The sequence below is a fragment of the Lontra canadensis genome, unplaced genomic scaffold, assembly GCF_010015895.1.
Source record: "Lontra canadensis isolate GAN:19392208 unplaced genomic scaffold, GSC_riverotter_1.0 scaffold60, whole genome shotgun sequence".
NCBI classification, from domain to species: Eukaryota; Metazoa; Chordata; class Mammalia; order Carnivora; family Mustelidae; genus Lontra; species Lontra canadensis.
In genome coordinates this window covers 11,233,089-11,258,952 of record NW_022631054.1, presented here as the reverse complement: position 1 = coordinate 11,258,952, position 25,864 = coordinate 11,233,089, and the positions used below count along the sequence as shown (strand labels likewise).

At 38.8% G+C, this 25,864-nt stretch overlaps 1 protein-coding gene across 1 annotated transcript in view; it reads left to right on the top strand.

Annotated features, from left to right (window-relative positions):
- The window catches only part of ZSWIM5 (zinc finger SWIM-type containing 5), a 206,898-nt gene that overhangs the window by 165,175 nt on the left and 15,859 nt on the right, over window positions 1-25,864 (top strand). Inside the window, exons 5-11 of the mRNA XM_032877615.1 lie at window positions 6,025-6,204; window positions 12,449-12,625; window positions 15,956-16,102; window positions 16,556-16,693; window positions 18,113-18,373; window positions 18,585-18,720; window positions 19,729-19,886. Coding sequence (XP_032733506.1) covers window positions 6,025-6,204; window positions 12,449-12,625; window positions 15,956-16,102; window positions 16,556-16,693; window positions 18,113-18,373; window positions 18,585-18,720; window positions 19,729-19,886 — 1,197 coding nt within the window. The remainder of the gene's footprint in view (window positions 1-6,024; window positions 6,205-12,448; window positions 12,626-15,955; window positions 16,103-16,555; window positions 16,694-18,112; window positions 18,374-18,584; window positions 18,721-19,728; window positions 19,887-25,864) is intronic.

The window sequence follows — 25,864 nt, the reverse complement described above, 5'->3', positions numbered from 1 at the left end:
CAATGGGAAAAAAAGTCTCTTCAACAAATTGTGTCGAGAAAACTGAACAGCAACATGCAGAGTAATGAAACTGACCACCTTCTTACTCCATATGCAAAAGTGAGTTCAGAATGGATGAAAGACCTAAATGTGAGACAGGAAAACATCGAAGTCCTAGAGGAGAACACAGGGAACAGTCTCTTTGACCTCGGCCACAGCACTTCTTACTAGACCCATCTCCAGAGGAAAGGGAAATAAAAGCAAAAATGAACTACTGGGACTTCATCAAGATCAAAAGCTTCTGCACAGCAAAGCAAGTAGTCAACAAAACTAAAAGGCAACTGATGGAATGGGAGAAGATATTTGCAAATGACATATCAGATAAAGGGCTAGTATCCAAAATCTATAAAAAACTTAACAAACTCAAAACCCAAAAAATAAGTAACCCAGTTAAGAAATTGGCAGAAGACATGAGCAGACATTTCTCCAAAGAAGACATACAAATGGCTAAGAGACACATGAAAAAACAACATCACTCATCACCAGGGAAATACAATTTAAAACTTCAGTGAGATACCACTTCACACCTGTCAGAATGGCTAAAATTAACAACACAGGAAACAACAGATATTGGTGAGGATGCAGAGAAAGGGGACTGTTTGTGGGAACGCAAGCTGGTGTAGCCACTCTGGAAAATGTATGGAGGTTCCTCAAAAAGTTAAAAATAGAATATGCTACGATCCAGCCATTGACACTACTAGGTATTTATCCAAAGGATAAAAAAATACCGATTCAAAGGGGGCACATATACCTCTGTTTATAGCAGCATTATCTGGAAGGAACCCAAATGTCCGTTGACTGATAAATGGCTAAAGAAGATGTGGTGTGTACACACACACACACACACACACACACACACACACACTCCGGAATATTACTCGGCCATCAAAAAGAATGAAATCTTGCCATTGGCAATGACATGGGTGGAGCTAGAGTGTGTTATGCTAAGTGAAATAAGTCTGTCAGGGGGTGCCTGGGTGGCTCAGTTGGTTAAGCGTCTACCTTTGACTCAGGTCATGATCCCAGGGTCCTCAGCAGGGACCCTGCTTCTCCCTCTCTCTCTCCCTCTGTTTGTGCTCTCTCTCTCTCTCTCTCTCTCTGTGTCAAAGAAATGAATAAAAGTCTTAAAATTTGGGGCGCCTGGGTGGCTCAGTGGGTTAAAGCCTCTGCCTCCGGCTCAGGTCATGATCCCAGGATCCTGGGATCAAGCCCCGCATCGGGCTCTCTGCTCAGCAGGGAGCCTGCTTCCTCCTCTCTCTCTGCCCGCCTCTCTGCCCGCCTCTCTGCCTACTTGTGATCTCTGTCTGTCAAATAAATAAATAAAATCTTTAAAAAAAAAAAAAAAGTCTTAAAATTTAAAAAAAAAATAAGTCCGAGAAAGACAAATGCCATATGATTTTACTCATATGTGGAATTTAAGAAAACAGATGAACACGGGGGAGGCGGAAAAATAAAATAAGATGAAAACAGAGGGGGGCAATCCATAAGAAATTCTTAACTACAGAAAACAAACTGAGGGTTGCTGGAGGGGGGGATGGATGGGTAATGGGCTAAATGGGTGATGGGCATTAAGGAGGGCATGTGTAGTGATGAGCACTGGGTATTATATATATGTGACGAATACATAAATTTCTACTCCTGAAACCGAAATATAATACTAATAATAATCTACTTGGGCATTGGCTGGCTCAGTCAGTAGAGCATGCAACTCTTGGTCTCAGGGTTGTATGTTTGAACCTCACATTAGGTGTATAGATTACTAAAAATAAGTAAATAAATAAATTTTTAAAAATCTAACTTGCTTAACACTCAGTAGGCCTTCTCAAATGGGAAACTTACATCTTTTAATTTGAGATGTTTTCTTGAACTTTTTTTTTTCATTTCCTCACCTTTATTTTCTCTTTTTGTCTGTAACTACTTCTGTTATTTGGATATTAGTTCCTAAGTTACTATGCTGCAGGCTTAGAGGAGAGTCTATATCAGGAATAAGAAAATAGAGGGTTCCAGAGGGATGTCTCTAACAACATAGTAGAATTGTTAGATTATTTTATGTGACTGAACATACTAAATGGAGATTGAGTCTCTAATTTTACTATTTTTTTCTCTCATTATTTTGTTGTTTTTGTTTTTTTGTCTTTTATCTTCTAGGTTTCTCAGTTTTATCTTTTAACCATCTTATTAATCTTTTAATAAAGATTTTATTTATTTAAGAGAGAATGAGATGGGGCATCTGAGTTGCTCATTTGGTTAGGCCACTGGCTTCGGCTCAGGTCATGACCCCAGAGTCCCAGGATTGAGTACTGCATCAGGCTCCCAGCTCCGCAGGGAATCTGCTTCTCCCTCTGACCTTTTCCCCTCTCATGCTCTCTTTCACTCTCTCTCGCTCAAATAAATAAATAAAATCTTAAAAAAAAAATAGAGAGAGAGAGAAAATGATGGATAGAGCATGAGCAGGAGCAGGAGGGACAGAGGGAGAGGGAGAAGCAGATTCCCCATTGAGCAGGGAGCCCAACGTGGGGCTAAATCCCAGAACCCCAGGATCACAACCTGAACCAAAGCAGACACTCCAGGCGCCCCATCCACCATTTTGTTAATTTTCAATAAATTTTCTTGTCATCCTATTTTTAATTTCCAAGAGCCCATTTTTGTTGTTGTTGCATCCTGCTCTTCATAGATGCAGGATCTTCTCACTTTGAGAACATCAATTGGAAAGTTTTTTCTCTTTAAGTTTTTTTGTGACCTGTGCCTTTTTTGTATTCCCTTCAGGTTTTTCTTCTGTTTGCTTTGTTCTTTGCCCTTTATGTAAGATGCTTTTCTTACATATCTAATGTTTCTTAGCTACCCAATCCTATTTAAGAATAATACTTAAGAGCTAAAAGGAAGCTCTGTGTGTGTGTGTGCGTGTGTGTGTGTGTGTGTGTGTGTGTGTTTGAGAGAGAGAGAGAGAGCTTGTTAATTAGTCAATTTAACTGAGGATGATCTGGCTGGGCTTTTCTTCAGTGGAGAGCCCAAACTACAGTATGTGCTATGTTTTTCCCCACGGCCTGATTTCCAGAGATGAATCCTCCAGTCTCTTGTCTCTGAGTTATAAACTTGTCACAGTCTTCTTAGAATCAAGTGGAGAAAGAGGGTTGGGTTGGGAGGTATCCATTTGTTCAATATATATATCTTCCCTAATCCCTCAGTTTTTAGGAAGGACACCCCACTCTTGACTGTGCATAATATTTCCAATCCAGAGCCTGTCTGAATCAACCTTCCCAGTGAGTAAAACTCTGGTCTTCATCCAGGCGAGGGAAGGAGCAGGCACTCTGATACTCTGAACAGAGGAGGAATTCTGCAAGCCTGAGAACTTTGACAAATTTCTAACCAGTTTTACTAAATTCAGCTCCACTTTCAGCAGGGTTCTGCAGCCTGAATCAGTTGTGCTTCTGGGTTTTCCTAACTGCTGGTGGAGGTTTCAACTTTGTTTTTCTAAGTCAGCTATCACTCATCCACAGACTTTACAGATTCTAAAATTCTGTGGCTGTTCTGTTTTATCTCTCCCATTCCTTGTAACTGTGTGAGTTTATGCCTATTTTTATCCCTTTATTTTCATTTTAGTGAGGTTTCAGAAGGAAGTAGTGGTTAGGTATCTTTTTTTTTTTAATAAACATTGTGTTCCTTTTATTTTCATTTTATAAACATTTATTGAGTACCAAGTTTGTGCCAGACACTGGGAATACAAAAATAAGTACAATGTCCCTGTCCTCAAAGAGTGAACACTCTAGAGAAGGAAATAAACATGTAAACACATTTTTAAAAATCCCTTATGCTAATTAAGTGCTAGTAATTATGTGTACATGTCTTTTTTTTATAATTTTTTTATATTTTATAAACATATAATGTATTATTAGCCCCAGGGGTACAGGTCTGGGAATCACCAGGTTTACACACTTCACAGCACTCACCATAGCACATACCCTCCCCAATGTTCATAACCCCACCACCCTCTCCCTCCCCCACTCCCCCCAACCCCCCTCAGTTTCTTTTGTGACATTAGGAGTCTCTTTTGGTTTGTCTCCCTCCCGATCCCATCTTATTTCATTTATTCTTTTCTTACCCCCCTAACCTCCCCCCGCTGTTGCATCTCCACTTCCTCATATCAGGGAGATCATATGATAGTTGTCTTTCTCTGATTGACTTATTTCGCTAAGCATAATACCCTCTAGTTCCATCCATGTCATCGCAAATGGCAAGATTTCATTTCTTTTGATGGCTGCATAGTATTCCTGTGTGTGTGTCTGTGTGTCTGTGTGTGTGTGTGTGTGTACACATTTTTATCCATTCATCTGTTGATGGACATCTAGGTTCTTTCCATAGTTTGGCTATTGTGGCCATTGCTGCTATAAGTGGTTAGGTATCTTTAACCAGAATTAATTCATGTTTATTCTTCAGGCTCATATGTCATATCCTTTCTATAGCTTCTTCTGACCCCATATGCAGAAATCATTGCTTCATCATGTATTGTCATAGGATTTTATGTATGTCTGTGATAACATTTGCCATGCTTTTATTATTATTTGGGTGACTCCTAACTATAATTCTCTTGAGAGTTGTCATAATATAATACTATTTTATTACATAGTATAGTTTATATTTCATGGTAGATTTTTAAAACTGAGTCAATAGAAATGAATTTCACCATTTTCAAGTAGTATCTGATATTTCAAGTAGTATCTGATAGTGGGGCTAAAAATATCCTTTAAAACATTCCTATTTGAGCTTAACAGGCCTTGAAATAGTTTTTGAAAGTACCTCTGTCCAAAGATGTAGCTTCATCCCAAAGGATTTTAAACTTAAGATATTCTGCAGCCAGGTTTTTTGCAGATTTGAGATTGAGAATACATCTGGCTCAGTCACATAGCCAACCTTGAAAAAAGGCAGCTTTGCTTTAAAAGAAAGGTGAGATAGTAAGAGAAACAGTAGCTACTGGTCATATGGAAAATGTGATATTCAGCTATAGTGACAGAGAAGATCGAAGAATGTGATAGTTTTAAGGCATCATAGTTGATCAGCAGTATCAAAATCCAAGTTGAAATAAATTTTCTTGGAAAAAGGAAATATTAAAATTCTGCTATGTGCCAGGTAATATGCTAGGCCTTTTACAAATGTTATTTCATTTAATTGTCACACTATCGCTACAGAGTAGTTTTTCTATGCTGTCAGTTTTACAGTTGAGGGATTTGAAGTTCAAAAAATCCAAGGTCAACTAATCAAAAATTGATGGTTTTTGAGCACCTCCTTTATGACCTTTGCCTTCTGCTAAGTGTCCTTCCTATATGCTGCTGTTGTACCCTGAACATACCTTCTTTTTTAAAAGATTTTATTTATTTATTTGACGGAGAGAGAGAGTGAGCAAGAAAGAGAGCACAAGCCAGGGTAGGAGAGGCAGAGGGAGAAGCAGACTCCCCCGCTGAGCAGGGAGCCCAATGTGGGACTCAATCCTGGGACTCCAGGATCATGACGTGAGCCAAAGGCAGACACTTAACCCACTGAGCCACCCAGGCACCCCACCATGAACATATCTTTATCTTAACACTCATCTTATTCAATTGACTTTATGTTTATTAATCTATCTCCCCCATTGGGCAGCCCCTCAGGGGTTGGAACAGTGTCTATTCTCCAGTAGGAGAATAGGCCTTGAACATAGAAAGCTCTTAATAAATAGTATGTTGGACTACAAATCTGAGCTCAGAATTCAAGTCCAAATCTGTTTTGTTCATCATTACAGGCACACATCCAGATATCCAGATAATCACTGCTTTAAGGAAAAATAAGCCATTTCTGAAAACTTTAGCAGATTTGATTTTTTTATATTGAGAAAAGCTGATGTTTTGGAAACTCCTCCTACCAACCAGAAATGGAAGAAAAGAGTAGCCTGAAAAATTAAAGCTGACACATACATCAGAGGAAAGATATCAAGATTGTTGGTTGCTTTATTTCCAGGGGCCTTATGGGTATGCATCATTTTAAATCCACATTGCAAACTGGAGGAAAAGTCCTGTTGGCTACAGCAGCTGCAGAAGTGGAGTGACCTGGATGTCTGTCCCCTGGAGGATGGGAACTATGGGCATGAGCTGCCCAACATCACCAATGCACTTCCCCAGAATGCCAGTCACAGCCCAGGTGAGCCATATATCCTTCTGGGGTCTCTGTGCCAGAACTCCAAAAGGTAGGAGGGTAAAGCTCTAGAACAAAGGTGGCCAGACAGTTGGCTATCAGTATTGCCATTCTCAGTAAGAAAAGCCTGTCCTTTTGTTTATCTTGAATAAGGGTAAGCCTTAAATAAGGGTAAGCTTTTTACCTTTGACATTTTGGGGGTGCTGTGTCTTTTTCCATATCTGAGTGTTCTTATAGTGCCCACCATAAATTCCTAGAGCCTCCTGCATGAATCCTCTTTGCCTTTCAAATTCTGCATGACTAATGGATCTTGTCCTCAGTTGGGGTTGGTTTTAGCTTAGAAGGCCTACCTCAAGGGAAGGATGGAAGGCCTGCAAAAAACAGTATTTATTTATTTTTAAAAACAGCTTTTAAATGCCCTGGCAATTGCTTTTCTTACTTTTCTCTGTTTTCCTCAAATTTTTTTTTATACAGCAGATACCTAGGTTGGATTATCTTCCCAAATTACTGCTAGGACCCTTGCCCCTTTTTAAGACAAATCTAGTACAGTGATACTTTACACTCTGTCTTTTGAGCCCCTGGCCTGCAGGTAACACTGAGCATCACTCAGTGTTAAAACGTCAGTTTTAATTCATCTAACTCAGGCTGTTTGCTATTGGCAACTGATTGCTCTTTAGCCCATTGGGAACCTTTACTGGTAGGAGATTTTTTGTCAGATATTGATTTTACATGTGGTCCTTCTAGTTTAAGTGATAAATCTGGGATTTTTAATCTCAAGGAGAAAATCACTTAAATTATTGTTCCGGCCAGGTCTTTGTCTACTGTACCATAACTGATTGTCAGTATATCTAAAGCAACAAAAGTAACAGTAGTTTGAAAAGTTATAGTTTTACCACTTCTTTAAGCTACACTTTACTGGCATTCCTCTAATCTCCACAACACATCATCCCTTTAGTATTGGTTTGGGATTGGCATAGAGAGTCAAAAGCATATAAAGACATGCCTCTAGTCCGGTAGTTTCTTCCTTATCATACTGGTTACTTGTTATTACTGGTTCTCATTTGAGGATGTTGTTTCTTCTGCAACATCTTGCTTCAAGTTGTGGCTTATTTAGCTCTCACGTCTCTATACCTAATGGAGCAATGGGGGTCCCACTTATTCTTCATTGCCATTTCTATATCATTATCCTTTCCTCCTTCCAAAACACCTCCCAGCTTTAAAGTTCATGCTGTCAAAATATACTATCTGCTACCCTTCTGGTTTTGATATTTGTAGATCTCTGTGTCAATCCCCCTCTTTCCTTGAAGATTTTGGCTATTGGCTCAATGATACTGCTTTCTGTTACTGCTTCTATCATAATTCTTGATAATTTCAGTAGCCACGCAGATGATCCTTCCAAAACCTAGCCTCTCAGTTCTTTGACTTCCTCTCTTTTAATAGTCTCATCTTCCCACATAATTGAGCTGTACAATCACAAGATCATACCCTAAACCTTGTCATTGCCAATAACTATACCTTCTTCATGATCTCAATTTCAGGCAGCTGTCAATACCATCAATAGTCTTGCTGACCTATTTTCTCTAGTATCCCGGTTCCAATAATTCTTTGATCCGCTAGGACTTTTGATCCTACCACTTTTCATTCTCCTGGTAGCCTTGTTTTCCTCCTGATTTCTTGGTGAATCATTATAATCATTCCCTCACATACACGCTCAAACTTCTCTTTCCCTTCATTTCACACAGATAGCAAAACACTAAACTTACTAGTTCAGTGTCACTCTCTAATTCCTCAGTGCACGCCCACACTGCTGAACATGATGAAAAGAAACGTAAGCATGGTAACTGGTCTTATTTTAAGTTTATGACCACTGATTTTAAATGGGTCCATAGTGTTGTCCAGACATTTCCTTAATCTGCATTCTTTCACTCTTCTAAATTACTATTTCATGCATCTTTCCCTGAAAACTTTATTTCCTCCCCTTCCTCACTTTCAGCTAATAACCTTGCTTCCTATTCACTGAGAATATAGAAGCAATCACAAGAGAATTTCCATGACTCTCTCATTACATCTTCTTCTGTCTGTGCCCATCCAGTCTTCCTCTCCCCGTTTTTGGGTTTGTTTGTTTTTTTTTAAGATTTATTTATTTATTTATTTCACAGACAGAGATCACAAGTAGGCAGAGAGGCAGGCAGAGAGAGGGGGAGAAGCAGGCTCCCCATCAAGCAGAGAGCCTGATGCGGGGCTTGACCCCAGGACACTGGGATCATGACCTGAGCCAAAGGCAGAGGCTTTAACCCACTGAAACACCCAGGCGCCCCTTCCTCTCCCCATTTTTACTTGTGCTTCTAAGCCCAAGCCCTCTACCTGTTCTCAAGATCCTATTCCTTCTCTTTTATCCAGGATAGAACTCCAGGAATTATCTTTTCTCTCCCCTGTTTTACAAATTTGTTTGGATTATTCCTATGAGTATATAAGTACATTGCTTTCTCTCTCATCACAAAACAAAACACAGTCATGTTGTTCCCATATGCCTCTCTGGCTACTACCCTATTTCCCTGAGGTAGTAGAAATAAGTGGTAGAATTAAGAAAAATAATTTAAAAGAATAGTACATATTTATCATCTCTACTTCTGCTCATATTCTCCACTCTAGTCAGCTTTCATCTCTCTGCTATTGAAACTGCTCTTGTATGGGTCACTGATGCTAAACATGGTCAAATGTAGTGGCTCATTAGCACTACTTGTTAGAATTGTTTACTTTCTTCTTGAAACACCTTTTTCATCTTATTTCCAAGACACTGCTCTCTTGGTTCTGCTCTTACTTTCTTCATTGGTTCCTCCTTCTCAGCCTCCTTTACTGTCCCTGCCCTTCTTCCTAAGAGAAAATGTTAGAGTGCCTAGGGTTCTTGTCTTCAAACCACTTCTCTCTATATACAAACTCCCTTTGTGATTGCATTGTTTTGATAATCATCTGTATACTAACTACTCCCAAATTTATATTGTCTTGACCAGACTTTAAATCCCAACTCCAGACTTATATGCTCAACTCCCTTTTCAATATTTCCACTTAGATTTCTTATCTATCAAGCCCCACCTAAACTTGCTCCTCCTACAGTCTTCCCTATCTCCACGTATGGCAAGTCTGTCTTAAAAACCTTGGAGTCTGGGGCACCTGGGTGGCTCAGTGGGTTAAAGCCTCTGCCTTCAGCTCAGGTCATGATCTCAGGGTCTTGGGATCGAGCCTGCATCAGGCTCTCTGCTCAGTGGGGAACCTGCCTCCTCCTCTCTCTCTGCCTGCCTCTCTGACTGCTTGTGATCTCTGTCAAATAAATAAATAAAATCTTTAAAAGGAAAAAAAAGCAAAAACCATGGGGTCATTCTTGATTCTTTTTCTTCCTCACTTGAGATCCAAACCATGAGCAAATCCTATTGGCTTTACCTTCAGAATATATCCAGAATCCGTATATTTTTTTCTTTTTTTCTGATTTTTATTTAAATTCTACTTAGCTAACATACAGTGCAATATTGGTTTCAGGAATAGAATTCAGTGATTCATCACTTACATACAACATCCAGTGCTCATCCTAACAAGTGCCCTCCTTAATACCCATCACCCTTCTGGCCCATCCCCTACCCACATCCCTCGATTACCCCTCAGTTTGTTCTCTATATTTAAAAGTCTGTTATGGTTTGTTTCCCTCTCTCTTTTTTTGTTTTCCCCCTCCTCCCATATGTTCATTTGTTTTGTTTCTTAAATTCCATATATAACTGAAATCATATGGTATTTGTCTTTCTCTAACTGACTTATTTCACTTAGCATAATACCCTCTAGTTCCATCCATATCATTGCCAACAGCAACATTTCATTCTTTTTGATGGCTGTGTGTGTGTGTACACATCTTTATCCATTCATCAGTCAATGGACATTTGTGCTCTCTCCATAGTTTGGCTGTTGTTGATAGTGCTGCTATATCTAAGCATCAGGGTGCATGTTCCCCTTTGTTACCTGTATTTTAGTATCCTTTGGGTAAATACCGAGTAGTGCAATTGCTGGGACATAGGGTAGCTCTATTTTTAACTTTTTGAGGAACCTCCAAACGGTTCTCCAGAGTGGCTGTACCAATTTGCATTCCCACCAACAGTGCAAGAGGATTCCCCTTTCCCTGCATCCTCGCCAACACCTACTGTTTCTTGTGTTATTACTTTTAGCTATTTTGACAAGTGTGAGATGGTATCTGACTGTGGTTTTGATTTGTATTTCTCTGATGATGAGTGACATTGAGCATTTTTTCATGTGCCTATTAGCCATCTGGATATCTTCTTTGGAAAATTGTCTGTTCATGTCTTCTGTCCATCAGAATCCATATATTCTTATGACCTCTACTGCTTATTACTCTGGCCAAATTGCCATCATTTTCACAAATTATTGCAGTGACCTCCTAACTGCCGATCCTGCTTTTGTCCTTCAACCTCATGGTCTAGTCTCAATACTGTTGCCAGTTAACCTTTTAAAAAGCAGGTTGCATCATACACCTTTAACAGCTCAAAGCCCTCCAGTGGCTTCTCATCTTTTACTCATGGCCTGTAAGGTCCTCAATGATCTGGCTTTCTAGAATCTCTCTGACCTTATCTCCTATCATTTTCCTGCTTGCTCATTCCACTCTCAGTACACTGACCTCCGTGCTACCTTCCAACACTCCAAATATGTACTCACCTTAGGATTTTAGCATTTGCTATTCCTTTTTGCCTAGAATGCTCTTCCCTTAGTTATCTTAGTTATCAGGCTTAAAGTCTCTGTTCAAATGTTACCTTATTAGATACCATTCTATATAAAACAATAACCACCACCCAACACCAGCTTGCCTTTCTCCCTAATTTTGCTTTAGTCTTTTCTAAAGCACTCAAAACCATCTCATATATCTGATATACTGTATATTTATTGAACTATCTCTGCCCATTTACATGTAAAGTTCCATGAAGGCAGCGACTTTATATATCCTCAGCACTTAGAACAAGTAGGTGCTCATTATTTACAGACTTGTTGAATATTGGGAGCCTAATCCCTACTGTGGGCTAAGACCCAAGGTAGAATCTCAGTTCAGCAAGAGAGGGGTTTAGACTGCAGCCAGTAGGAGGTACATTGTGCTTCTACTGAGGGACAACTTGAGGGAGAAGACATTTCAGTAGATATTGTCATGCTATTCTTATTAACTCTCTAAACCCACACTCTATGGAATATATCAAATTCTGAAGAGATGAACATATTCTAAGGACTTTTGCCTAATGAATGAATATGTTCATTTCTTCATTTCTTTCATGTTCATTTTGAATCCTCTGGCTTTCCCTCCCAGTTTTTTTGCACAGACTCAGTGGATGTATAGCTCATTTGGGCATCTCTGGAAACATCTGTATAGTATTTTAGTACTTGATCCCAGACCACTTGTCCTTAATCTGGCAGAGAGTAAATTAAATAATCCTTTATGGTTGATTGGTTGGTTTGTTTGTTAGTTTTTAATTTCTTGAAATGTAGTTTCCATGAGGCCTTCTGTCTCCAGAGTTTATGATGACATATCTTTCATTTGATCTTCCTCCATACCACCCTTAAAAATTGAGCCTATTTTGTCTAAACTGTTTTGGTTTCCTTGCAGAGTTTTTCCTGAAGAGAGATGGCATGGTAAGAGTCCATGTTAATTTAATTAGTCTTTTGTCAGCATCAGTTTTTCATATTCAAGAATAAGACTGTAAGCCTATAGATATCAGTGTGATAAAGGGACCAGAATACATAGGACTTGCGCCCTTTTTCAGCTTTTAATAAAAATTACATGAAGTCTTTAGTCTGATAAGGGTCAGGTTGTAAATGAGACAGGTTATGGATTGGCCAGGGGAATTATCTAGCTGCTTCTCTCTTCCTCTGACTTCTATAGAAGCGGTTGGTATCCTCATAATTGAGCAGCTAAGCACCACTGTCTCTCTTCTTTTTCATGTGGCCCCCAGTCCTAGGAGAAATTGGTCTTCTGTAGACTGGAAAGGCAGCCATAGGTCTCTGTAGAAAGGATCTTGCCATAGAGGGCACAGCCACATTAAGGGCTAGCCGATAAAGAGGCAGCACAACAAGCACCCAGACAGATGGCAGAGTGGCTGCTCTCACGAACCACATACTACTCTTCTCATCCTCCCACTCTGAAGAAGACATAAGCGTTAGAGCTTCAGATTACCTGTCACTGAACTGCTGCATGTCTTTCTTTCCCCAGACTCCTTATCCAGACCACGACGAACAGTGTTCACTAGAGCCATCGAGGGCCGTGAATTACATTGGCAGGACAGCCACTTACAGCGAATAATAAGCAGCGATATATATACAGCTCCTGCCTGCCAGCAGGAAAGTGAGAAACTACTGTTTAATTCCCAAGGCCAGCCACTGTGGCTTGGTAAGTGTACCTCTCGTCTCCTCTAAGAATTTCAGAGCTCAGTCTTACCTTGTGCCAGGCCAGAACTACATTGGTGCTGGCAACACAACTCTAATTTGGACAGATCTTTGGGGCCTTAACTAGGGACTCGGGGTATTTATGTGAAGCCTCAGCTACTTCCATGTGTACTTAGCTGAAGTATAATGACCTCAAACAGAGGAATTTGTATTGTTTCCTGAGTTTTAGGAGGGGAAAGGAGTTAATAAATCTCAAAGAGTACTCATAAAACCATTAAACATCAGTTCATAGGCTCTTAGTCTACAGTTGCAGAGCAAATGTTATAATCCACTCTGAAATTAATATATTTTGCAAAAAGGCACTAATTCTGAAACTTAAATTACCCGGTGCTAGGAGCTAGAGCACTATCTGCATTTGTCACCAAGCTGTCTTCCTTTCCTCCTCTCCACCTTCCCTTCCTTCCTTCATTATAAAGGAACAGAGCTGTTCCATTGTGGGTTTAAAGATTCCTCTGGCTATATGTCAATCTCTTCTTTGCTTTATCACAGGATGCCCATTCCAAAACAGACACTTAAAAAATACTCATTTTCTGAGTCTTACAACAATGACATACATTTTTATATCTTCTCCCAATTCCTTACCTTCATCATTCACTACATTTCTTTGTCTTTCTCAAGATCTTGCTGAATATGCAGGGACACCCCGGTGACTCAGTTGGTTAAGTGTCTGTCTTCGGTTCAAGTCATGATCCTGGGGTCCTGGGATTGAGCCCCGCATCAGGCTCCCTGCTCAGTAAGGAGACTGCTTCTCCCTCTTCTGCACTCCCTGCTTGTGTTCTTGTGGCCCCTCTCTCTGTATCAAATAAATATAACAAAATCTTAAAAAAAAAAAAAAATCTTGCTGAATATGCATATGTCCCTATCTCTCTTAAAAGCCTTGCCCAAACTCACTGTGGGCCACTACCTGAAGTCTCCTTTGGTCACCTTTCCTCTTCTCAGATCTAACACATCCAAAACATAAATCTAACAAGTGTGTGAAATCATATGCACCTCGTCAGTAAACAAAGGTGAAAATGTGAAAATCAAAACAACACTGAATTGGGGCGCCTGGGTGGATCAATGGGTTAAACCTCTGTCTTCGGCTCAGGTCATGATCTCAGAGCCCTGGGATCGAGCCCCACATCAGGCTGTCTGCTCAGCAGGGAGCCGGCCTCCCTCTCTCTCTGCCTGACTCTTTGCCTACTTATGATCTCTCTTCCTGTGTCAAATAAATAAATAAAATCTTTAAAAAACAACAACACTGAATTACCATTTTTTGATTGTCAAATGGTCAGAGATTTTTGAAGTAAAGATAATTAGTTTATGGTGTGGGAAAAGTTTACATGGAGATAGTTATTCTCATTTACTTCTAGTAGGAATGTAAGTGCTTATACCCTGTCTGAAGGGTATTTCAATAATGCTTATCAAAAGCTGTTAAAATACATTCATATCATTTGACCCAGGAATTCTACATCTAGAAATTAATCCTGAGCTATAATTAACTAAGAATATGTGTAAAGCTAGGGGCTTTATTAGAGCATGGATGTAAATAATGTACAGATGAGAAAAATTGGAAATAATCTTAATGTCCAACAGTAGGAGACTGATTGACTCAGTGGATTATATCCATATTTTCAGAGGAATGGTATATCTGCATTTTTAATGTTATAGAAGTATATTTAATGATATAAAAAAAACTTTATAATACATTATTCAGAGAAAAAACCCAGTTACAAAACAATAATTATAGTATTATCCCATGAGGGCACCTGGTGGCTCAGTTTGTTAAGAGTCTCAAGGTCGTAAGATAGGGCCCCACGTTGGGCTCTTTCCAACATGGAGGGGAGTCTGCTTCTCTCCATTTCTCTCTTTCTCTCTCTCTCCCTCTCCTTCTGCCTGCCCCTCCCCCTGCTCATGTTCTCTCTTTAAAATAAATAAATCTTTAAAAAATAATAATAAGGGATGCCTGGGTGGCTCAGTCGGTTAAGCGGCTGCCTTCGGCTCAGGTCATGATCTCAGAGTCCTGGGATTGAGCCCTGCATCAGGCTCTCTGCTCAGCGGGGAGCCTGCTTCTCTCTCTGCCTTTGCTTGCTTGTGCTCTCTCTCTCTGACAAATAAGTAAATAACATCTTATAAAAAATAATGATCATATCATTCCATGTATATATATACACAATCAGGATATATATACACACACATACTTAATGCATACATACACACAATACTGGAAATAATGGTTATCTCTGATTTTTATTTTATATTTTGCTTATCTGTATTTTCAAATTTTCTGCAGTTATTTCTGACTTTTAATGTTATCTTTAAAATAAATCACAAAATGGGGGCACCTGCTTTGCTCAGTTGGTTGTGTCTAACTCTTGATCTCAGCTCAGGTCTTGATCTCAGGGTCATGAGTTTGAGCTCTGCATTGAGCTCTACACTGGGCATGGAGCCTATTTAAATTTTTAAAAAATCGCACAATGAACCATTAATCTCATTATAATCACTTGCCCATTTTTAAGCTTTTGAGGCCCTCCATTATCCTTAAGTTAAATCCAATCTCCTTAGTATGGCATACCAGTCTCTACATTTCTAGGCAGTCTCTGGTGACATAACTTAACTCTGCACAGAACTATTTGTTATACTCAAAAGATGCTTTATAGAATACTTCTTATGTTTTATTTATATGCCGTTGCTTATATGTTCTTTTTTGCTGGAAATGCCTTTTCCTGTTTGTCTACCTAATTAAAATCTTGCTAGTTCTACAAAGTGCAGCTCAAATATTATTTTCTCTCTGTACATATTACTATCATGTTGTTTACTTTTAACTGTTTTATAATGATCTGTTTATGTATCATTTGTGAGGTCTTTGAGGCAAGTGGCCATTTCTTATTTACGTTTGTACTTCCTTTGCCTGGCAAGCAAACTGGCATAAAATAGGTTCTCAGGAATGTAGGATTAATAAATGAATGAGGCCCTTCTCTTTAGGCAGTTAGCTGCTACCTCCACTGAGTTCTCATAGTACAAGGTCACAAAGAGGTACTACATTTTATTATCCTAGTTGTGTGTTCCTTTCTACACCATACCACTCTACAGAGGCCGCATGGTGGCTCTTTGAAGGTAGTGCCTGTGACTTATTCAACTGTGTATTCTTAAAAGATAAAACATGGGTCTTGGTACACAGTAGATATCAGCTGAATTTTAGGAACTGAGCAAAACACAAACCCCCTTTGTCAAACATGAATCTTCCTCATTGGGAAATCTAACCCAACCAAAATATTTTCTTCTCATCTGGTAGAGCATGTGCCTACAGCCTGTGCTCGGGTCGATGCTCTGCGCTCCCATGGTTATCCAAAAGAGGCCCTCAGACTCACAGTGGCCATTATCAATACTCTGAGGTTGCAGCAGCAACGGCAGCTGGAAATCTACAAGCATCAGAAGAAAGGTATAGTGATAAGGAGCCATCTTAACTTCTCAGGCTGGGGCTGATGAGGATCTTCAGGGGCTATAAGTTTCATGGACTGGCAGGAGCTAGGGAATTTCAGGGTTTTCTACCTGCTGTGTGGAATACCTCGCTTTACCTCTATAAATCTCAGGGTTTTTTTAATCTACAAAATGGGAATAATAATGCTGGTCTGCATCCCTCACAGGCATTTGGAAGGCCCAGTAAGATCTGGTATAAGACCCTCTTTAAACTGTAAAACTATATTTACGTTATGTGTGCTGTGACCAAGAAGTCTAAATGCAGACTACAAGACCTTATAGCTAATAAACTTGTGACCACCCAAGGCAAGACAATGGGGGAAGATTTTTTTAAGTTGCTAATGAGAAGACTCAGACAGGGACAGAGAGCAATGTGTCCCTATCAATTTCTAAAATTTGGATCTGTTGTTTCCAGAACTGTTACAGAGAGGAACCACAACCATCACAAACCTGGAAGGCTGGGTGGGCCACCCCCTGGATCCCATTGGCTGCCTGTTTCTCACTTTGACTGAGGCCTGTCGTCTGAATGATGATGGCTATCTGGAAGTGTCAGGTACAGGGGTCAGCCTGAGAAGAGCTAGAACTGTCCTTGGTAGCTCTCCCTTCCCTGTCTGACTCTGTCTACATTTCCTGCAGCCTTTGTCCTCTTATCCAAATTGAACCTGCCCTGAGAGATTTCCTTGGGCTTCATCTCTTTCCCACCTTCCTTTCCCACCCCGTAGACTGGCCCCATCCTATTCTCCCATTTCCCCTTGCCAGCTTTTCTTTGCTCCTCTCACTTCCATACCATGAATACCTAACGAGTGTAATCCAAAGTGAATATGAAGAGCGATAGTGTTCAGGAGGCAGAGGCCAAGTCTTGGAGCAGTCTTGAAGTGGAAAAGAACTTCCAAAAAAAAGAATGTGTGTAACCCTTACAATTGCATAATACTCACATGTTTTCTTTGAACTTTCTTCCTCATGATGATTTTACCAGTAAGAATAGAACTAGAAGGGAAGAATCTTAGTAGTCTCAGTGTAGCAAGGACTAGAGACAGAATTTTATGCCATCACTATATTTTATACATCCATCTATTATAGTGTTTAGCCCACTGCAGCACAATTTGTTTACAAGTGAGTATCTTACTAGACTTCAGTTCCTTGAAAGTAGAAATTATGACTTACTTATCTTTGTGATCCCAGCACTTAGTGCAATACCACTCATTTAATAGTTTTCCATAAATATTTAACCAGATGAGTGAAGAGGAAGAAAAGAAACAAGACTCTAAACACCTGTAAGACTTTAAACCTGTGGTCATTTTCTAAAACTTTGAACCCAGAGGTGGAACACAGAAGGTAATAATTACAAAGAAATTGCAAGTGTTACAAAAGTAATAGTTTAAGTGGATGGATTTGGATCTCTCTGGGTAGAGATACAGTGGGTGTCCCCAATCTGAGCTAGAGCTGCCCTTCTCTTCCCTCTAATCACCTGAAAAGAAATCATCATCTTTGGTCTGTTTCATCTGCACAGTGACACTTACATCTCAAAAACCTGAGGCTGCACTTGAAATGTATTCACCAAGGACATACACTTAGCTCCTTTCACATACCAGACCCTGGAGATGCATAGGGCAATAAGATAACGTCTCTTCCCTTTAAGTGCTCATACTCTAGTGAAATAGACAGACCAAAAAAAAAAAAAAATCCAACCAAACAAAAAAATCCCAACAGATAATCATGTATTACATAATGTGTTAGCAAAAGATTAATATAAGATCCACTTCTTCCCCAACTGGTCTAGCCAGTTGGGAAGGAGTTGGGAATCTCTGTGGCTCTGTGTAATCTTTTTTCAGTATATTTTCCTTACTGCTCTGGGGTTTTGACTCAGCTTCCCTGTGGCATCTGACCTAACTGTATTCCAAAGTGGGAAGGAGAGAGGAGCAAAAGAATCCACAGAACTGACCTAAAGAATCTGGTCCCATGTTGCCCTCAGATATGAATGAAAGCAGGCCCCCTGTGTACCAGCATGTACCTGTGGCTACAGGCTGTCCAAACAGCCATGAGTCCTACCTGTCATTGGCCCTGGAAGTTGCTCTGATGGGGATGGGTCAGCAGAGAGTGATGCCTGAAGGCCTCTACACACAGGACAAGGTGTGCCGTAACGAGGAACAGCTCCTGAGTCGACTTCAGGAGCTGCAGCTGGACGATGAGCTAGTGCGAACACTGCAGAAACAGTGCATCTTACTCCTGGAGGGTAAGTAGAGAAGGGTTTTGTCATAGTACCTTAGGTTTGTAACTCTGAGTTCCCCTCTGTAACAGAGCACTATACAGAATCATTTTTTACATTAAAGTATAGTTCAAGTTCCCAGGGCTAGCAAACATGTGCAGGATCCTACAGCTCAAGTCCAGATTGGCAAACAGAAGCATGTAGATAAATAACTGGTTGTCCTATCTTCTTCCTGCAGGAGGCCCCTTCAGTGGTCTAGGAGAAGTCATTCACCGAGAGAGTGTTCCCATGCATACCTTTGCCAAGTATTTGTTCTCAGCTCTGCTGCCTCATGATCCAGACCTGTCCTATAAATTAGCCTTACGTGCCATGAGGTGGGTAGCCCTTTCACAGCCCAGTTGCTTCCATCAAAGCAGAAATCTCCACTGCTCTTTTTCTTTATCTCACTTTCTTCTCTTTCCCTCTTTGTCTCTTCTATTAGACCTGAAAATACTGGACCAAGCACACCCTAAAATTGCTCAGTCATATTCCTATTATCTAGGATTCCTGTCTGGAATGACTTGCTGGTGACCCACTTGGCTCCCTGGTTGTACTCCTGGTGGGTCACCTGAGAAAACCCCTAAGTTTTTAGAAGATATGGAGCACCCAAGACCTGAGTATCTTTGTCTCTGGGGCCCATTAGGCAGCATGAGAATGGGTTTGAGCCCTTCTGTAGCTCAAATGAGTCATGGTTCCTAGGCAGAGGCCACCAGATGCATCTAGAAGAAATAAAAATAAGTCTTTCTATACCAGAACTTGAGAACAATAAGCTATGGGGATCTCGTTTTCAAACTAGAATAGGATCCTTAGGCAGGTGGACCTCTAGGATGCAGCAGATCGTACAGAAGAATTTTAGTTAGATCAGAAGGCTGAGAGAGCTCTTCACTTCAACCAGAAAAAGACTGCAGAGGATTCCTTAGCATATGTTTCTTATACTTTAAAAAATAATTTTAGGGCTTTCGAACTGCCTTTCAAATCTATTTGCAGTAAGAAGTATTCAGCTTGAGTTCTACAAGTACCCAGACATTCACCTCACATACAGTGTAGTATTCTAGGTTTTAAAACCTTTAAGGCTCAGGGTGCCTAGGTTCCTCAGTCAGTTAGGTGTCCAGCTCTTGATCTCAGCTCAGATCTTGATCTCAGGGTCATGAGTCCAAGCCCTGCATTAGGCTCCATCCTGAGCATGGAGCCTACATTAAAAAACAAACAGAGAAACAATCTTTAAAGCTCTTAATTAACCCTTTCCTGCACAGTTCTTCCCCAGCAAAGAACAAACTTCTCTAAGGTGGCTCAGGATGTAAAGGGTCTGGATGGCGGCTGATGACTCTCCCTGGGTCTTCTAGGTTACCTGTTCTAGAAAACTCAACTTCTACAGGCGACACTTCTCACCCTCACCATATGGTGTCTGTGGTGCCCAGCCGTTATCCTCGCTGGTTCACGCTTGGACACTTGGAATCACAGCAATGTGAACTGGCCTCCACCATGTTGACCGCTGCCAAAGGTGAGCATAGATAGAACTTAGGCTCTAGCACCCCCACTATGCTGGCCCAGTCATGGTCTATCAAGGGCTTGGTCTGTGGTCTCCTAAAGAAGAAAGGCTATTCTTGACTACTTAGAGTGACAGGGATCCCCACTTTGATTGCTGTCATTAGAATGAGCACCCAGGTCCAAGACAGAGTTTTGCCTTTGTTACTAATTGTGGGATGCTGAGTATGTAGAGTGAAATCATCTTTCAGATAACTTCTAAATCTAACCTTCCATATGATGTAGTCACTTCGTCTTTGCAAGCCTCAGGTTCAAAATCTATAAAATGGGATTCATTGTCAGTGAACCTATCGGCCTCCCCAGGGCCATTGGAAGATCCAGTGAAGTCATGACTAAGATAGAGTTATAAATCTCTATAGATATGAGAGTCTGTGATATTTCCAGGGCTCCTTGTCAGAAGATAGGCAGCTAAGGTGGACTCTCACATTTTCAAACTCACATACTACCTCCCTGTTAGCTAGGTAGGTTTCACCACAAAAAAAAATGAAAACAAGCCCCTGAGAAGCTATAATGAAATACTAACTTGTGTGGGTTGCAAATATTTTTCTGATACTAGGAAACTATGGATATTTTAAGATACTTTTTATTAAAAAATAATTTATTAAATTTATTAAAAAATATAAAAAATAATTTTATTAAAAAATAATTTGTGTCTTATTGCCCAAAAAATATATGTTCATTATGGGAAAGGTAAAAGATACAGATAAATCAATATGAAAATGACCAATACACCAACACAAAACTTGAACAAAGGATATGATCAGACAGTATAAGGATATGATCAGACAGTTCACAGAAAAGAAGATACAAATAACTTTTGAACAATTAAATACCTGGAATTCCTTGAGAAATGCAAATTAAAATTACCCTGAGATAACATTATTCACCAACCTTATAGGCAAAAATCAATAAACTTATTAATAGGCATCCATGTGGGGGTGATGGTGGCAGTGGCGTGGCATGGAGTATCAGATTCCAAACACTGAAGGAAAATGAAAGAAAAGCATATCATAGTTTTTGGAATATATTGAAAGCTTTACTTAGAAGGAAATCTTTAGCATTAAATGCTGTATCTGAAAAGAAGAAATGTTTCAAATCAGTGATCTCTGTTTCCACCTTAACTGGATTGTTTCCACCTTAACAGTAGATAAAAATCAATGAAACCAAACACTGTTTGAAAAGAAGAGTAAAATTGAAATCTCTATTCAGACTGATCAAGAAAAAAAGAGAGAAGACAAAAAAATCACCAATCCCAAGAATGAGAAAGGTGACATCACAACAAATTCTAAATACATAAAAATGATAATAAAGGAATATTGTGAACAATTTTATGTCAATAAATTAAACAGAAATGAAGTGGACTAATTTATTGAAATATACAAACTACCAAAGCTCATTCAAGAATAAAGATGAGCTAGGTATATACCCAAAAGAAACAAAAACTTGGACTCAGATACTTGTACATCAGTGTTCATGGCAGCATTATTCACAGTAGCAAAAAGTTGGAAATGCATCTATAAACAGATGTACAGATAAACAAAATGTGATCTATGCATTCAATGGAATATTAATTTGGCAATAAAAAAGAATGGAATTCTGATACATACTACAACATGGATGAGCCTTGAAAACATGCTAAGTGAAATAAAACAGACACAAAAGGAGAAATATTAAATGATTCTGCTTATATGAGGTACCTAGAACTGCCACAGCAAGGAAACATCAGTGGTTGCTAAACTAGAGGGCATTTTATTAGGAAGGGGTTATCTATGTAGTCCCAAAGTATCTCTACAAAGCACTTAATCAATCACAAAGGAGAAAAAGTACAAGTCTACTATAGAGTAACCTGGTAGACATCACTCAAGTAAAGTGGCCACAGTTAATATCATAAATTCAAAGGGGCAGAAAGTAAAACAGAGGAGAAATTCATAGAGACAGAAAGTAGAATACAGAGCCTGGGGAAGTTAGGTATTATTTAATGAGTACAGAGTTTGTATTTGGGGTGATCAAAGTTCTAGAAATGCATAGTGGCCGTAGTTGTACAACGTTGTGAATGGATTTAATGTCATTGAATTGTACCCTTAAATGGTTAGAATGGTAAATTTTATGTTATATATATTTTATCACAATAAAAATAATAAATAGAACTGAACATCAAAAAGAAATGAATTTGTAGTTAGAAACCTTTCCACAAAAAAAATCCAGGCCTAGATGGCTTCACTGGTAACTTCTACCAACTATTTAAGGAAGACGTAACAATTCCATATAAACTTTTCCAGAAAATTGAAGAGGAGGAAATATTTCCCAGCTCTATCTATGAAGCCAACATTACTCTGATACCAAAACCAGTCAAAAATCCTAAGAAGACTACAGACTAATAATATCCTTATGGGCATAGGTATAAAAATTCTTTTTTTTTTAAGATTTTATTTATTTATTTGGTAGACAGAGATTACAAGTAGTCAGAGAGGCAGGCAGGGAGAGAGAGGAGGAAGCAGGCTCCCCACTGAGCAGAGAGCCAGATGTGGGGCTCGAGCCCAGGACCCTGAGACCATGACCTAAGCCGAAGGCAGAGGCTTTAACCCACTGAGCCACCCAGGCACCCCAGGTATAAAAATTCTTTTTTGTTTTTTAAGATTTTATTTATCTATTTGACAGATCACAAGTAGGCAGAGAGTCAGGCAGAGGGAGAGAGGGAAGCAGGCTCCCCACTGAGCAGAGAGCCCGATGCGGGACTCGATTCCAGGACCCTGGGATCATGACCTGAGCCGAAGGCAGAGGCTTAACCCACTGAGCCTCCCAGGCGTCCCCATGTATAAAAATTCTTAATAAAAATGTTAACAGATTGATCCAATAATATAGTTTAAAAAGATAAAACATCACAACAAAGTAGGATTTATCTCAAGAATGTAAGGTTAGTTTAACATTCAAAAATCAATCATTATGATTCACCATACTAATAGAGTAAAAAAGAAAACCCATGGGTTATTTTATCATGTTAATAATACAGAAAAAGCATTTAAAAAAATCTAACATTAATCCCTAATAAGAACATTAAAAACTCTTAAACTAGGAAAAGAAATAAACTTCCTCAACATGATAAAGGATATCTAAGATACAACTACTCTTATACTTAATGGTAAATGATTGAATCCTTTCTTCCTAACATCAGGAACAAGGCAAAGATGTTGTTCATTCAATGTCAAACTGGTGGTTCTATCCAGTACAATAAAACAATAAAAGATGATAATAAAAGATACCCAGATTAGAAAGGAAGAAGTAGGGGTGCCTGGCTGGCTCAGTTGGTGGAGCATGCTATTCTTGATCTCAGGGCTGTGGGTTCAAGCCCCACATTGGGTGTAGACATTACTTTAAAATAAAATATTTTTTAAAAAGAAAAGGAAGAAGTAAAACTGTCTTTATTCTCAGATGACATGCTCATCTATGTAGAAAAATCCTATGAAATCTATAAGAAGCTATTAGAATTAATAATGAATTCAGCAAGGTTACAGGATACAGGATCAATATATAGAAATCAATATGCCAGCAATGAACAATCAGAAATTGAAATTTTAAAAATTACTATTAAAATAGTATAAAGAAAATATGAAATACTTGAAAATAAACTTGACAAAAGATGTCCAAAACCTATACAATGAAAATCATAAAATATTGCTGAGAGAAATTAAAGAAGACCTAAGTAAATGGAAAGACATACTACACTTAATGGATTAGAAGACTCAATATTATTAAATGTTGATTTTTTACAAATTGATGTATAGATTCAATGCAATTCCAGTCAAAATCCCAACAGCCTTTGGGATAGATACTGGCGGGCGCCTGGGTGGCTCAGTGGGTTAAGCCGCTGCCTTCGGCTCAGGTCATGATCTCAGGGTCCTGGGATCGAGTCCCGCATCGGGCTCTCTGCTCAGCAGGGAGCCTGCTTCCCTCTCTCTCTCTCTGCCTGCCTCTCTGTCTACTTGTGATTTCTCTCTGTCAAATAAATAAATAAAAAAAAAATCTTAAAAAAAAAAAATAAAAATAAAAAAAAGGATAGTCCCAAAGTAGACTCATATATATGTGGTTGGGTTTTTTCAATAAAGGGCAAAGCCAATTATGTTGAGAAAAATGATGGTCTTTTCAACAGATATTACAACATATACAAAAATTAACTTATGATGGATCAAGGATCTAAATGTAAAAACTAAAACTATAAAACTTTTAGAAGAAAACATTAGGAAAATCATTTTCATTTTTTGGTAAGCAAAGATTTTGGAGATAAAACATTAAAAGTACAATCCATAAAAGAAAAAATTGATAAATTGGACTTAACCAAAATTAAGAACTTTTGCTTTATGAAGTCTCTATTGAGAAAGAAAAGACAAGCCACAGATGGGAGAAGTATTTGCAAATCATGTATCTCATAAAGGACTTGCCTCCAGAATATTGTAAAGAATTCTCAAAACTCAGTAATAAGAAAATGAATAACCCAGTTTTTAAATGAGCAAAGATATGAAGAGATACTCTACCAAAGAAGATATTCTGATGGAAAATAAACACATGAAAAAATGTTCAATATTGTTAGTTCTTAGGGAAATGCAATAGAATCATGATAAGAAAATGGCTAAATAAAAACAAAAAACAAAAACCTATAGCAAGGAACTAGCAAGGATGTGGAGCAAGTGGAGCTTTCATATACTAACATGCAGGAAGTTAAGTGGCTGAAATTTCATAATTTCCTAAAAGTTAAATGGACCCTTACACATACAGTCCAGCCATTGCATTCCTAGATATTACCCAAAGAAAGGAAAGTATGTATCTGTACAAATTATTTAGTATGAATGTTCATGGCAGCTTTCTTTTTAATAACCAATAACTGGAAGCAATCCAAATATACAACCATAGGTGAACAGATAAACTGTGATATAACCATATGGTGGAATACTGCTCAGTAACGAAAAGGAATAAACAGTTGATACACACTACAACATGGGTGAATCTCAAAATAATTATTGCTAAGTGAAAGGAGCTAGACCAAAGTAAAAACTACATATTGTTTTATTCCATTTATATAAAATTCTAGAAAATACACACTATAGTGACAGAAAGAAGATCAGCAGTCTCACAGGAATGGGAGCTGGGGCAAGCTATGTTGGAAGGGAAGAAGGGATCACCAAAGGTGACAAGGAAACTTTGGGGGTGATGTGTATGTTCATTATCTTGACTGTAGTGATAGTTTCTTGGGGGTATACGTATGTTAAAATTTATCAAGTTTTACATTTTAAAATATGTGATGATTGTATGTCAGTTATACCTCAATAAAGCTATAAATAAATGCATAGTTAAGTAATGATGGCAACTTATTATAACTCATTGAATAAAATAGTTTTATCCATGAGTTTTATACTGGTTTGAGCAAATAAATGAATAGAGTAGAATGCCAGCTGATGATTGTGGAAAGAATGATGAAATGAGAATATAGCATTTGGGTGGGGAGGAGACTGTATTTATATAGAATACTTAGTTCAGCCTAGAAACATCAATGGATGCTAAAACTAGTGGGTGAACATTTGATTAAGGATATTTACATTATCTCAAAGTATGTTTCCACAAAATACTTGTCAATCACAAAGGGATAATGTGTAACTTTACAGTAGAGAAAGTTGGCAGACATCACTTTAATCAAATGATCACAGTTAAGACCATCAGAAATGGGTCAAGTCAAAATTATATATCACCAGTTAGGAAGCTATAAGAACTTCAGGAAACATCAGACATACCCAGATTGAAAGGCATACTTACAAAATAACTAGTTTAATCTGCAAAGTGTCAAGGTCATGAATATCAAAGGAAGACTGAAGAATTTTTCCAAAATGACAAAGACTAAAGAGATAGGAAAAATTAAATACAACATATGATCTTGTTTGAAATCTG